The sequence below is a fragment of the Carassius carassius genome, chromosome 40 (genome assembly GCF_963082965.1).
Source record: "Carassius carassius chromosome 40, fCarCar2.1, whole genome shotgun sequence".
Classification (NCBI taxonomy): domain Eukaryota; kingdom Metazoa; phylum Chordata; class Actinopteri; order Cypriniformes; family Cyprinidae; genus Carassius; species Carassius carassius.
In genome coordinates, this window is record NC_081794.1 from 15,679,748 (window position 1) to 15,693,013 (window position 13,266).

Genomic DNA, 13,266 nt, shown 5'->3' on the forward strand with positions numbered 1-13,266 from the left:
ACTTTAAACATAAAAGAATGTGTCTGATTCATGAATACAATTTATGAATCAAAGATTCGAGTCAGTTGGAGAGTCGATTCTCAGCAGCAGTGTTTACTGTCAGCAGACCAGCGGCTAAGCTTTTCCGTCTGACAAGGTGATCAGTTGCTTTTGTTTCCGTAGACGTGCTACTTATCGCAACGTTTTGTTGACTGAATGAACATATCCGCATTTTCTGCAATCAGATTTAGTCACCGTATTTAAATCAGAAACAGACACTAGCTCTTTAGCTAACGAGCTGTTACATGTAGCACATTAGCTGGCCAGCTAAACTCCGAAATCCTGAATATTCTGCTGGATAGAATATATAATACTAACACTATCACCACGAGACAGAATGCATCTGTCCCTCTCTTTGATATTCAAGGCTTTAACAGCTGTTTTAACTGGCAGTTGCTCTATTATATGTCATGCAGTGTTATTAGCCTGCTTCAGTGTTTGTTTACACAATTCTGCTGCACTACACTGAACTTGCAGATGAAATGGATCCTGATAGTGTAATATGAAAATAGACAGGAGAGCGCGATCATTGCTTATATTTTAGTTTGTTTTGATATTGAACATACAGATTATGCAATATATATATATATATATATATATATATATATATATATATATATATATATATATATTTCAAGTGGCTTGCATAGGTCCCTCAATACTTAAAAGCTAGTATGTATGTAATGCATTTTTTCTTTCACATACTTATCACCACAAGAGCAGACATGTACTAGTCGGCAATTAGATCCTCGTAATATTAGAAAATAATGACAAGCCTATTAGCCAAAATTTGTTGCATGTATTATTCTACTACATGAGTAATTTACTCTCTCAATGAGTGTTAGATGAATATGTGTAAAATGTGTCAATCCCATGTGTAAATACAATGTGTGTGTGTGTATTTTTGCCATCACTACAGTAAGCACAAACACCCACATGCCAATTAGATACCTAGTCACCTGAGAGTGAAGCTGAGGCTATCCTTAGCACCATATCTAGCTATTGCCTCCCACAGGACAGACCACTGTGACTCTGCCCCTCTCCTCGGTCAGCCTCAGAGGGCTTTGCCACAAGATGCTGTTTTTTTATGCTGTGTATGTGATCACAAGGCTGGTTACAATCTCTCTTTGTTAACCTCACCCTCACAGGGCTGAACAAACAGACTGACTCTGCAGAGCTCTCAGTAGCATCCACCTGGACGGACTTTCTGGTTTTCGACCCTTTGCAGGTGGGTAAAAATGTGTGGCTCTGGCATGATAGTGAAATTTTTTAAGCGTATTTCAAAAATGTGAATATTGCATGCACGTGCAGAATTTAAAAATACTTGTTTTTAACGCACGTGTGCAGTGTATAAGCTGCAGCGAAGTCTACTGAAAACTGTTCATAGAAAATTTTACTGTCAGTGCAATGTATGTATATATAATTATCATTGTTACATCTTTCCTAACAATTCCACTTGATTAGACCAGATGTTTTTAATCTAGGGTTCAGGGACACCCAGGGGGCTCCAAAGGAGTTCTAGGGGGTCCATGTAAAAGTTTAGAGAAAAATTATGTAAAAAAAAAAATTGAACACTCAAAGATTGAACACTCCGTTTTAAACAACGATCAGTAATTGTTACATTAGTCGAGCTCACACATGGCTTTTCGTCAGATTTCACAGCTGCAGTGTCTTTAATTTGAGAGCTCAGGTGGAGAAAGATGCTGTAGGGCTCAGGGAGATGCCAGTGTGTGTCGGGCCCTGCTGGGCTGCAGAAACCATGCACTTTATCACTCAAATGAAAGTAGTCCCTTACTGCTCTGCTCTTTTAGTTAGTTTTATTGATGGCTGTGTGTGATGTCCTTCCTCTTCCTCCTGGTCTCTGCAGGATAGCGGATCAGGTCTTGAAACATGAGCTCTGTGGCAGTGTTGACTCAGGAGAGTTTTGCGGAGCACCGCAGTGGCTTGAAGGACGTTGATATCACAGGTATGACGACTGTGGCAAAATTAGAGGTGAAACTATTCTTCTACACGATTCACACGTTTAATCATGTGTTAGTACCAAAATACTTTTTTGCTGTTTATTTAATATAATATAATAATTATTTCCATTCATAATTCTCAATCTTAAATTAATATAATTGATATATCCCTGTTGGTGAAGTAAACCGAACAACTAAGATGTACAAAAAAGAAAAAAGGTGTCAGTATTTTCAATAATTGTTTATGAAGTTGGTATTTCTTTGTTCTAGATGACACTGGGTGATTGTCTTTATAAAGCAACATACTGTTATTATCAAAAGAATGCAAAGAAAAGTTGTTGTGTGCATTTTTAACAATTCTTTTTTTATTGTCTGTGATTAGGTAGAGTGCCAGAAGATGAAGCCTATATACCGACCTATCTGGAGGCCTTTCCACCTTTACCGGACAAGGCCACTCCAGGTGAGAAGACAGGTGAGCCGGCACGCGCCTGGAGCAAAATCCGACCCATTAAAGCCTCTGTCATCACTCAGGTAACATATATAATCATCCACTGAAGTTTATACAGTCTGAGTAAGCTGCACTGTATCTTTTCAGTGTAATTGAGGGCCTGCCACACCTTTTCTACTTCTCTTTGCACCTTCAGGTGTTCCACGTTCCTTTGGAGGAGCGGCGGTATAAAGACAACAGTCAGTTCGGTGAGGGTGAGGAGGCGAAAGTGTGCCTGGATATCATGCAGAGGACCGGGGCACATATCGAACTCTCTCTTGCCAAGGACCAAGGCCTCTCCATCATGGTGACTGGAAAACTGGAATCGGTTATGAAAGCGAGGAAGGAGATTGTGGCCCGACTGCAGACTCAGGTGCTTGTTTGAGTCATGCATTTGTTATTCGATTCATTTTACTGTACGTTAAGAGTTATGTTTTAATGCTGAACTTCTCAGGCGTCAGCGACTGTGCTGATTCCGAAAGAGCATCATCGATTTGTGATCGGAAAGAACGGGGAAAAGTTGCAGGAGCTGGAGCTGAAAACAGCCACCAAGATCGCCATCCCCCGCTCTGATGATCCCAACGCCAACATCCGCATCACCGGCACCAAGGACGGCATTGAGAAAGCTCGCCATGAAATCCAGCTCATCTCTGCTGAGCAGGTAACCGTCGAAGACAGATGAGATGAGGTTTTTGCGTTTCATTTGTAATTCAGTCTTATTATGACCTCACTGTTTGCTTTAGGATAAGCGTGCAGTGGAACGTTTGTCTTTTGAGAAGGCTTTTCATCCATTCATCGCTGGTGCATATAATCGACTCGTTCAAGAGCTTAGTCAGGAGACCGGCGCTCGTATTAGCATCCCGCCACCCAGCGTACCCAAAGATGAGATTGTCATTACCGGCGAGAAAGAGGCAGTTGCAATGGCGATCGCCCGTATCCGGGCCATCTATGAAGAGAAGGTGATTCACAATTACAAACATTCATATTTTATTTTACATTTTTTTAAAGAAAAAAATACATTTATTTGCCAAGGGTGGATTAAATTGATCTGAAGTGACAAAAAAACACAAGCAGAAGAACTCTTTTTTTGTGCATGTCTCTTTAAATGCAAATGAGCTGCTTCCCCCCGCCCCCTTTTCCAGAATAGGGCTGTGGTTTTATAACTCATACTTCAGATACTCTGCTAAACAACATACTATGTTTTGTTTTGATGATAATTTAAAGCCTGGTGAAATTTCCTGACTTGCTCTTTAATATTTACAAGCAGAAACGAAAAACGACCACAATCTCAGTGGAGGTGAAAAAATCTCAACATAAGTACATAGTAGGCCCCAAGGGCAACACCCTGCAGGAGATCCTGGAGAACACAGGGGTGTCTGTGGAGATGCCCCCTCTGGACTCCTCATCCGAGACCATCATCCTCAGAGGAGAACCGGATAAACTGGGTCCGGCTCTTACGCAGGTGTACGCCAAGGTCAGTTGTTTTGACATTTTTTGGCCTTATTTTCAACAGAATGGATGCAAAAGGCAGCTTTTCACATGCCATTTGTGTGTTTCGCAGGCTAAAAGTGTGATAGTGGTGGAGGTGATTGCTCCGGCTTGGCTCCATCGTTTCATCATTGGCAAAAAAGGACAAAACATCAGTCGCATCACTCAGCAGCTTCCTAAGGTATAGAAAATTTAAATGAGAAGTCAACCTCATGTCATTCCAAATCTGTAAGCTCTTCACTCATCTTCAGAACACAAATTAAGATATTTTTATATCTGACCCTCCATAGATAGCAAGGGTCCTTCCAGAAAGGTGACCCATGTAAACGCCTATTTTGAGAAAAGAAGAAATCATTGATTAAAGTCATTATTTTTGTTTTCTTTGTGCTCAAAACGTATTCTTGTGGCTTCATAAAATTAAGGTTGAACCACTGATGTCACATGATTATTTTAACAATGTCCTTACTACCTTTCTGGGCCTTGAATGTGGATCTGTGGAGGATCAGAAAGCTCTCGGATTTCATCAGAAATAACTTAATTTGTGTTCTTAATTTTTTTTTCATTTTCATTATCCCTTTAAAGCCTAAATCCAATCACTAGAAGTATAAAGCTAATGTACAGGCTATAAACGTCATCTGTGAACCCTTTTTCAGATTTAAAATCTTAAATTTGTCTGTTTGTCATCATCAGGTGCATATAGAGTTTACAGATGGAGAGGAACGTATCAGTCTGGAGGGACCAACGGAGGAGGTAGAACTAGCTCAGGCTCAGTTACAGGAGATCATCCAAGACCTTGTAAGAGAATCTCTTTTTAACAGGTTTTTTTTTTTTTTTCTGTTGTTGTTAAAATTAAGATAGAACTGAATTTAAAAAATGTGAAATTTGGTTGCTGAGAAAGGTTGCTTAATATCTTTTAACTGTAATATTCCAGTTATGGTTTGTTTTTAAGGTTTCTGCCTTTGTGGAATATAAACAGTTTACGTATAGTCCAAGTATTTTATTTTCCTCCTTCCAGGTGGCAAGAATGGACTATGCAGAGATTAACATTGACCAGCGTTTCCACAGACATCTCATTGGCAAAAACGGGGCCAACAGTAGGTTAAAACCCTTTCTGGAGTGTTGAATCTGAAACTTTAGTCATGTTTAGAATGGCTGGATAGAAACAGAGCTCATAGCACAGATAGAAAAGTGATGTTTGAATACTCAAATAATTGTGGTTTTACACATTATTTGATTACAAGCAGTGCACAGTGAAAATATGCAACAGTTGCAAAATGTACATATCCCTCTTTATTTAAGCATAATGTTTCATGTGTTGTTGCCATTACAACAGAACCTGAGAAAAATGAATAACTGAATCTTATTCAGTGACTTGATCAATGAACAGTGCAGATAAATTAATTATTGGTGCTTTCCCCAGTAAATCGGATAAAGGAGCAGTATAAGGTATCAGTGAGGATTCCTCAGGACTCGGAGCGCTGTGGGCTGGTTCGTATAGAGGGCGATCCTCAGGGAGTACAGCTTACTCGCAAGGAACTGATGGACATGGCCCAGCGCATGGTGAGACGTTCTATACGGAAATCACAAGAGCGCTCTGCATATGAGGCACATTTGCCTGCATGGTTTCAGATTTGGCATTTTCTGGCATCTTTAGGAAAATGAACGCACGAAAGACCTGATAATAGAGCAGAAGTTTCACCGCACTATCATTGGGCAGAAAGGAGAGAAGATCAAAGAAGTACGGGACAAGTTCCCTGAGGTGCTCACAACTTCATTTTTTGAAATGCAGCGACATCTATATTCTGCCTCATATTTTTATAGCATTACATGAGAGATGATTTCATACAGATGGTTTCATTTTCGCAGGTCATTATCATCTTTCCAGACCAGCAACAGAAAAGTGACATAGTACAGCTCAGAGGGCCTAAAAACGAAGTGGAGAAATGTGCAAAGTTTCTGCAGAAACTCATCGCTGAGCTGGTACAAGAGTCCTTCCTGCTTTCAAATAACATTTGCTTTGTGACTAGTACAAGGTCAAAGAAAGAGCAGCTATTATGATGAAATGATCATACTCTGCCTACAGATGACAATTTCTTGCTATGCTATTATAGTTTAAAGTAAAACAGCTGAGAAGTAGTTTACTCTTTGAATGACACTGAGGTTTAATGTTTTTTGTAGTATATTAGATTTGTAATTATATGTTCATGTTAATAGGTTGAGAGCAGTTTCTCAATTTCTGTACCCATCCACAAGCAGTTCCACAAAAACATCATTGGCAAAGGAGGCGCCAACATCAAAAAGGTGAGGACGCCTTTTATTTCGATTTGTGAAAATGACTTGTTTTGAATACTACGAACGTTTGGTTCCCGAAATCAATACAGTAGGTCTGTCGTTATTATTTTACCTTTAATTCAAATACCGAAAATTTTGGTTTTCAATAACAGCACTGATTCGTGGTGAAAAAAACTGCACTGATAGCATTGGTGGCAGAGTATTATAGCATGGCCACAGAATGTTTAAAAAAACAAACATTCAGCATCTGAATAAATGGGGGATTTTGGGGGGGATTAACTGCTATTTAAATATTGTGTTAATGTTATTGTTTTTTTTTTTATGAGAGAAATCATTGCTGTGTAAATCTATGTAGATACGTGAGGAGACCAACACCAAGATTGATCTCCCAATGGAAAACAGCAATTCGGAGATGATTGTAATAACTGGCAAGAAGAGCAGCTGTGAAGCCGCACAAGATCGGATTCTCGCCATTCAGAAAGAGCTGGTGAGCGAAGCAGGAAGCTAGTAAATGTATTTTAGGTGTAATTCCCAGTTTTTCTTCTCTCACACATTCTCGCTTGATCTTTCAATTCTCCCAGGCCAACCTGAAGGAGGCTGAGGTTTCCATCCCAGCCAAGCTGCACAACTCTCTGATTGGATCCAAGGGCAGTCTGGTGCGCTCCGTGATGGAAGAGTGTGGGGGTGTTCACATCCACTTCCCCGCGGAGGGCTCAGGGCTGGACAAGGTCACTATCCGAGGTCCTGCAGAGGAGGTGGAGAGAGCCAGGAGACAACTCCTGCAGTTGGTGGAGGAGAAGGTGAGTAATTAGATGAAGATTTAAAGCAAAAAAATACAAACATGACCAATTCGAACCTTTGAATCATTTGTTTTTTGTCCCACCAGCAAGTCAACAACTTCTCAGTGGAGCTTCAAACCAAGCCAGAGTACCACAAGTTCCTGATAGGCAGAGGAGGAGTTAATATCCGACGGGTACGGGACCGAACCGGAGCACGAATCATCTTCCCGTCACCAGACGAACCAGAACAGGAGCACATTACCATCATGGGTAAAGAGGAGGCTGTATGGCTTGCCCAGAAAGAGCTGGAGACCCTCATAAAAAATCTGGTATGTCGGAAGAGAAAGTAAAACATTTGAGTTAGTGTTTCTTGGGATGCACTTCCTGCAGTTCAGCTGTCCTTTCTTTTCAGGATGACGTGATAGAGGACAGTATGGTGGTGGACCCCTGGCATCACCGTCACTTCGTCTGTCGGAGGGGGCAGGTGTTGAGAGAGCTGGCGGAGGAATATGGCGGTGTAGCTGTTAGCTTCCCTCGCACGGGAACACACAGTGACAATATCACTCTCAAAGGACCCAGAGAGTGTGTTGACGCTGCTAAGAAACGCATTCAGGAGATCGTTCGAGATCTTGTGAGTTCCATATTCAATCCATGTGTACATGTTGCATGTAAATGCAGTGACTTTTCGACCAAGAACAGTATATACACTGCTGTTCAGCATTTTTGAGAATAAGAGAGTTCTTTCACAAACATCTTACTGATCCTAAACCTTTGAATGGTTGAATGGTAGTGTATGTTGCCTGCTTATAAAAGGAATCTTAAAGAAGAGTAGAACATAAACTGTGACATTTACATTTATTACATTTAGTCATTTAGCAGACGCTTTTATCCAAAGCGACTTACAAATAAGGACAATGGAAGCAATCAAAAACAACAAAAGAGCAATGATATATAAGTGCTACAACAAGTCTCAGTTAGCTTAAATGCAGTACATGTAGCAAGGGCTTTTAAATAATATAATAAATAAAAAGAAAACAGAATGGTGTAGAATAGTTAGATAACATGTTCACATATTCACATTATTATTGTTAACAATAACACACAAGCACACACGTGCATATATACAGTATATGTATGTGTGTGTGTGTGTGTGTGTGTGTGTGTGTATATATACATATATATTTTGATTGTATATTGATTGTCATTATCTGTTAATGTGTCATCAGGAGTCACAGGTGAATGTGGAGGTGTTGATTCCTCAGCGGTACCACAGAGCCATCATGGGACCCAAAGGCTGCAAAATACAACAAATTACACGGGATCATGAAGTTCAGATCAAATTTCCAGACAGAGAGGAGTCTGCAGGTCTCTTCCTTACACGCTTCGATTAGTTGAGACTTTTTTTCATTCCATAAAATGATGAGTACAATATTTATAAGCTGTATTATTTCATGTATTTCTGGCTGGCAGCTCAGAAAGCTGCATCTCAAGAGAACGGGGATACAGACCTCATCCCTCGCAAGTGCGATATCATCTCTGTGACGGGTCCAGCTGAAAAGTGCGAGCTGGCTCGTGCAGCTTTACTTGTAAGGAATACTGGAAATTCTAGCTGTCTCTTTTGTCCTGTGGTGGATCGTTCTCTTTATCCCATTTTTCCTTCCTTTTTGCATCCTAGGCCTTAGTTCCTGTGACGATTGATGTTGAGGTTTCCTATGACCTTCATCGTCACATCATAGGACAGAAAGGAGCTGGAATAAGGAAAATGATGGAGGACTATGAGGTAGAGACAAAATGAATTGTACTTCTTACTACCGTTCAAAAGTTTGGGGATAATAAGATTGTGTTTTTGAAAAGAACTGCACACCAAGGCAAAAATACAGTAAAGACAGTAATATTATCAAATACTATTACCACTGTTTTCTATTTGACTTCAGTCTTTAGAGTCACAAGATCTTTCAGAAATTATTCTACTATGCTGATCGGCGCTCAAGAAGCATTTCATATTATTATCAAAGTTGAAAACAGTTGTGTTACTTAATATTCTTGTGTAAACCATGATGCCATTTTCAAGATTCTTTGATGAATAAACGGGATTTATTTGAATAGAAATCATTTGTCATATTCTAAATGTCTTTACTTTCACTTTTGATCAATCGAGTGCATCCTTGATGTATAAAAGTAGTCATTTCTTTAAAAACTAAAAAAATCTTACTGACCCCAAAGTTTCAAAACGTGTAGGCATAAACAATCCATTTTTAATTAATTAATTGAATTGAACAAAATCTTGTTAATGGGACAGGTAAGCAAAAAATGAAAGTCCTGTGATCAGTTACATCACCCTCTTTTTATTTTCTTCTGTAGAACACAAAAGAATATGTTTCGAATAATGTCCAAGCTGCTATTTTCCATACAATAACAGTTGACTACAGTCTGATGAGTGGATGTTAATGTGTCTGCTTGTACTGGGCTGTGTAGGTCAACATTTGGGTTCCTCAGCCTGAGCACCAGTCAGATATCATAAAGATCACAGGACAGGTGGCCAGTGTGGAGCGGGCCAGACAGGGTCTGCTGGAGAGAGTCAAGGAGCTGCAGGCGGAACAGGAAGATCGGGTACAACCTCTGCTTAACACCGTCACAAGCTGTGACAACAATTTTCTAAAATGTACTTCTAGCAAAATAGGATGTATTCTTTTTTTCTTGGCTGTTTCTAGGCTTTACGGAGCTATAAGGTGACGCTCTCAGTAGACCCGAAATATCACCCCAAAATTATAGGCCGCAAAGGAGCCGTCATCTCTCAAATACGCAAAGACTATGATGTCAACGTGCAGTTCCCTGACAAGGGTGATGAGCAGCAGGTATGAAAGCAGATTGTTTTGGAAAGAGCATTTCCTCATTCATAACCGTCATCTTGTTTCTGTGTGTTTACCTCTCAGTCTTTCTTCACGCGACTCTGTCTTCCTCTAGGATGTAATCGTGATCTCAGGTTATGAGAGGAGTGCTAACGAGGCCAGGGCGGCTATAGAGCAGCTGGTGGCAGCGCTGCAGGAGATGGTGAGTGAGGACATCCGGCTGGACCGGCGGGTCCACGCACGCATCATCGGAGCACGCGGCAAAGCCATTCGGAAACTCATGGAGGAGTTTAAAGTAAGTGACAAAACTATAGAACATCTACATTAGTCAGAATATCTAACATAGTAGAATAAATTAATGGTATTTTTATAATTATTCAGTTTATTATTAGAAATTTTGGAGAACAATATTTAACATAATAGCAATAATCAATAACAATCATCATAATTATTATTAATTTTTATCATTATTATAAAAAATAATCACCATCACCAATATTTAACATCATAATCATAATAGTAATTAATGATGATTATGATCAATAACAATCATTATGATAATTATTATTATCTGTTGTTGTTGTTGTTGTTATTAATAATAATAAATTATTAACATCAATATTTAACACCATTAACATAATAATATTAATAATGGTAATGATGATCAATAACCATCATTATATGTATTAACTAGTATTATTATTATCATTAAAAAAATAATTGCCATCACCAATATTTAACATCAGAATCATCAAAATAATATTAATAATGATGTTGATCAATAACAATCATTGATATTATTAACTATTATTATTATTACAAATAATTACATAATTGATATTTAACATAATAATAATATTAATAATGATAATGATGATCAGTAATATCGTTATATTTATTATGAACTATTATTATTGTTAAAAATAATAACCATCACCAATAAAAATAATAGTAACTACTATTGTTATTGATTCTTTAAATTATCATAATTATCAATAATAATAACAATTTGTATTATTACTGTTATGTGACAAACACTTACCATCATCAGCAATAATAATAATAATAATAATAATGATTGATAATTTAGATAGAAATTACAATACAAACAGTTTTATTCCCAAATAGTGCCATAACTATATAACGTCTAATATTAGTAGTCATAATATTTATAATCATAATATTAAAAAGTATAACAACAATGTTTATGATAAAAGTAGTAATATTATACAATTATTATTATTATATTTTATAAAAATTAACTTAATAATAATTCTTGAGAAAAACATTTAGTTACTAAAACATTTAGTTATATACGTATTTAATAATAAAAATACATATTAAAAAATGAATAATTCAGCCAAACAATAGCTGTGTCTCATGTTTGGTTCATGGGATCCTTAATAATTTTCTTCTTTTTGTAGGTTGACATACGTTTTCCTCAGCCAGCTTCAGAGGACCCGAGCAAGGTTACTGTAACTGGACTGCCGGAGAATGTTGATAACGCCATTGACCATCTACTTAACCTGGAAGAAGAATATGTGAGTCAGGAATCCACTGCAAATGACTCTAAGCCGATATATTTCATCACTTGTGTTTTCCTTTCTTTTGGATCCTCGCTCACTCGTCTTCTCTCTTAGATGTTGAGTGTCACAGAGACAGAGACTATGGCAGCTTACATGAAGCCTCCTTCAAAGACGATGGGGACAGGAGGAAATGACGAGGACAAAGCTTTAGTAAAAGGCTTTGCTGTGCGGGACGCCCCTTGGAATGCACAAGGCAACAAGGTTTAAAAGAATATGTTTACCACGGTAAAAGCTTGATTTGCTGCTGTCACTATCATTGTCATATCAATGATTTCCTTTTTCTTCTTTTTGCAACATTCAGGCACCAGACATGAGCAGTGCCGAAGAGTTCCCCACGTTCGGATCTGGAATAGCACCGAAACAGACATCTGCATGGGGACCCAAAAAGTGCTGAACGAAACCGATACGACCTGCCTCCAGATCTCACATCTCTTGCACTCGAGAACAAGAACACTCTATATTTTTGCTCTTGTCTTTCTCCTGGTGCGTTTAGTGCCCTTGGAGGAGTTACTTCTGTCCTCTCCTTCCTTTGACTGGATAGTTCCTTATCATTAGTGGATAAATGTTCTTCAGCACTCCTCGAATGCCCGCAGGTGATCACACATCACTTCCTGTTGTGCCAGTCTGAACGGAACCTCAAGTAGCAGTTACTGTCGTTATCCTGTCGTTTTCTTGAGTTGGGTGACAAATGGCTAGGCACTGAAGAACGAGGCAGATGTTTTTATTTCTTGGACTATTTATTGCAAGAGAACCCCTAGTTCACTGTGTATGAGTTCTTGACAGTTTTTACTGCTCTTTTTATTTCTCTCTCTCTCTCTCTGTGTGTGTGTGTGTGTGTGTGTGTGTGTGTGTGTGTGTGTGTGCATGTGCGCACTCGGTTTGCTGAGTTTTCACTCTTTACTGTAAGAGAAATGAAGACTGGACAATACTGAACTTTTTTCAAATGTTTTTCTGTATTTATCAGTGTATATATATGTCTGTTATTTATTAATTCTCTTCAGCGACTGAATATTCAAACTGATAGGTGTGGATGGTTTTGAAGCATAAAAAGCATTAGGTATTATTTTGCAGTATGTTTGGTTTCTTTTGCTTCTGGGTATCGTTGTGTGTGTGTGTGTGTGTGTGTGTGTGTGTGTGTGTGTGTGTGTGTTAGACGTAGCTCATTTTCAAAAGAAGTGCGTGTTGTGTTATATACTTTGAATCTCAAAATGTTAAAAATTTGCTGTTTATATTTGAAGTATTTTTCACTTCACCTTTGTCTAGAACTCCTCAAAAGTGGAGGAAACGAAGAGATTTGCGACTTTAATTTCATAAGATTTCCATTTTTCAACCAGAGCATACATGACAAACTCAAGAATCCAAGTGAAAAGTCTCTGAAAATGTGTTTATTAACAAAAGATTTCCGAGTAAAAGACTATAATTAAAGCAACTGTATGTGTTTGTGTGGATTTTTGAGACTTTGGAGCCCCCTTCAGTCAAGAAAGTGGAATTCACTGTAAATGTATCACTTTCGTAATTCCAGTGGATTGTTATTATGCGATGATAAACCGCTCTTTTCTCAAAATTTCATACTCGTTCACTAAACTTACATCAGGAAACAAGTTTGGTGGAAGCGTGAGACAGAGAGAAGATATTCGCCGCTCATATGTGGCTCTGTGGCGCTATCAGTACATTTCGGAACATTTGTTTGAGCGTCTCAACGAGCCTGTTACAGTAACATTTGCTTACCCAATGACGTGAGCTTGTTTGGATGCTTAATAATATTTAATTTTTTTGCAATTCCAT

The 13,266-nt window shown here is 38.5% G+C and overlaps 1 protein-coding gene across 1 annotated transcript; it reads left to right on the plus strand.

The window, feature by feature from the left end:
* Positions 1-42: 42 nt before the first annotated feature.
* LOC132122203 (vigilin-like) lies at positions 43-12,919 on the plus strand. Its single transcript, XM_059532179.1, has 28 exons — positions 43-136; positions 1,188-1,267; positions 1,907-2,005; positions 2,383-2,531; positions 2,645-2,860; positions 2,942-3,148; positions 3,231-3,446; positions 3,755-3,961; positions 4,049-4,156; positions 4,666-4,770; positions 4,991-5,069; positions 5,396-5,535; positions 5,630-5,734; positions 5,842-5,955; positions 6,190-6,276; positions 6,623-6,754; positions 6,849-7,067; positions 7,154-7,375; positions 7,459-7,677; positions 8,273-8,411; positions 8,517-8,632; positions 8,722-8,826; positions 9,522-9,656; positions 9,758-9,901; positions 10,011-10,190; positions 11,320-11,436; positions 11,536-11,682; positions 11,783-12,919. Exons 3-28 carry the CDS (start codon positions 1,930-1,932, stop codon positions 11,873-11,875), a joined length of 3,777 nt encoding a protein of 1,258 aa, XP_059388162.1. The 5' UTR covers positions 43-136; positions 1,188-1,267; positions 1,907-1,929; the 3' UTR covers positions 11,876-12,919.
* The last annotated feature ends 347 nt before the right edge of the window (positions 12,920-13,266 follow it).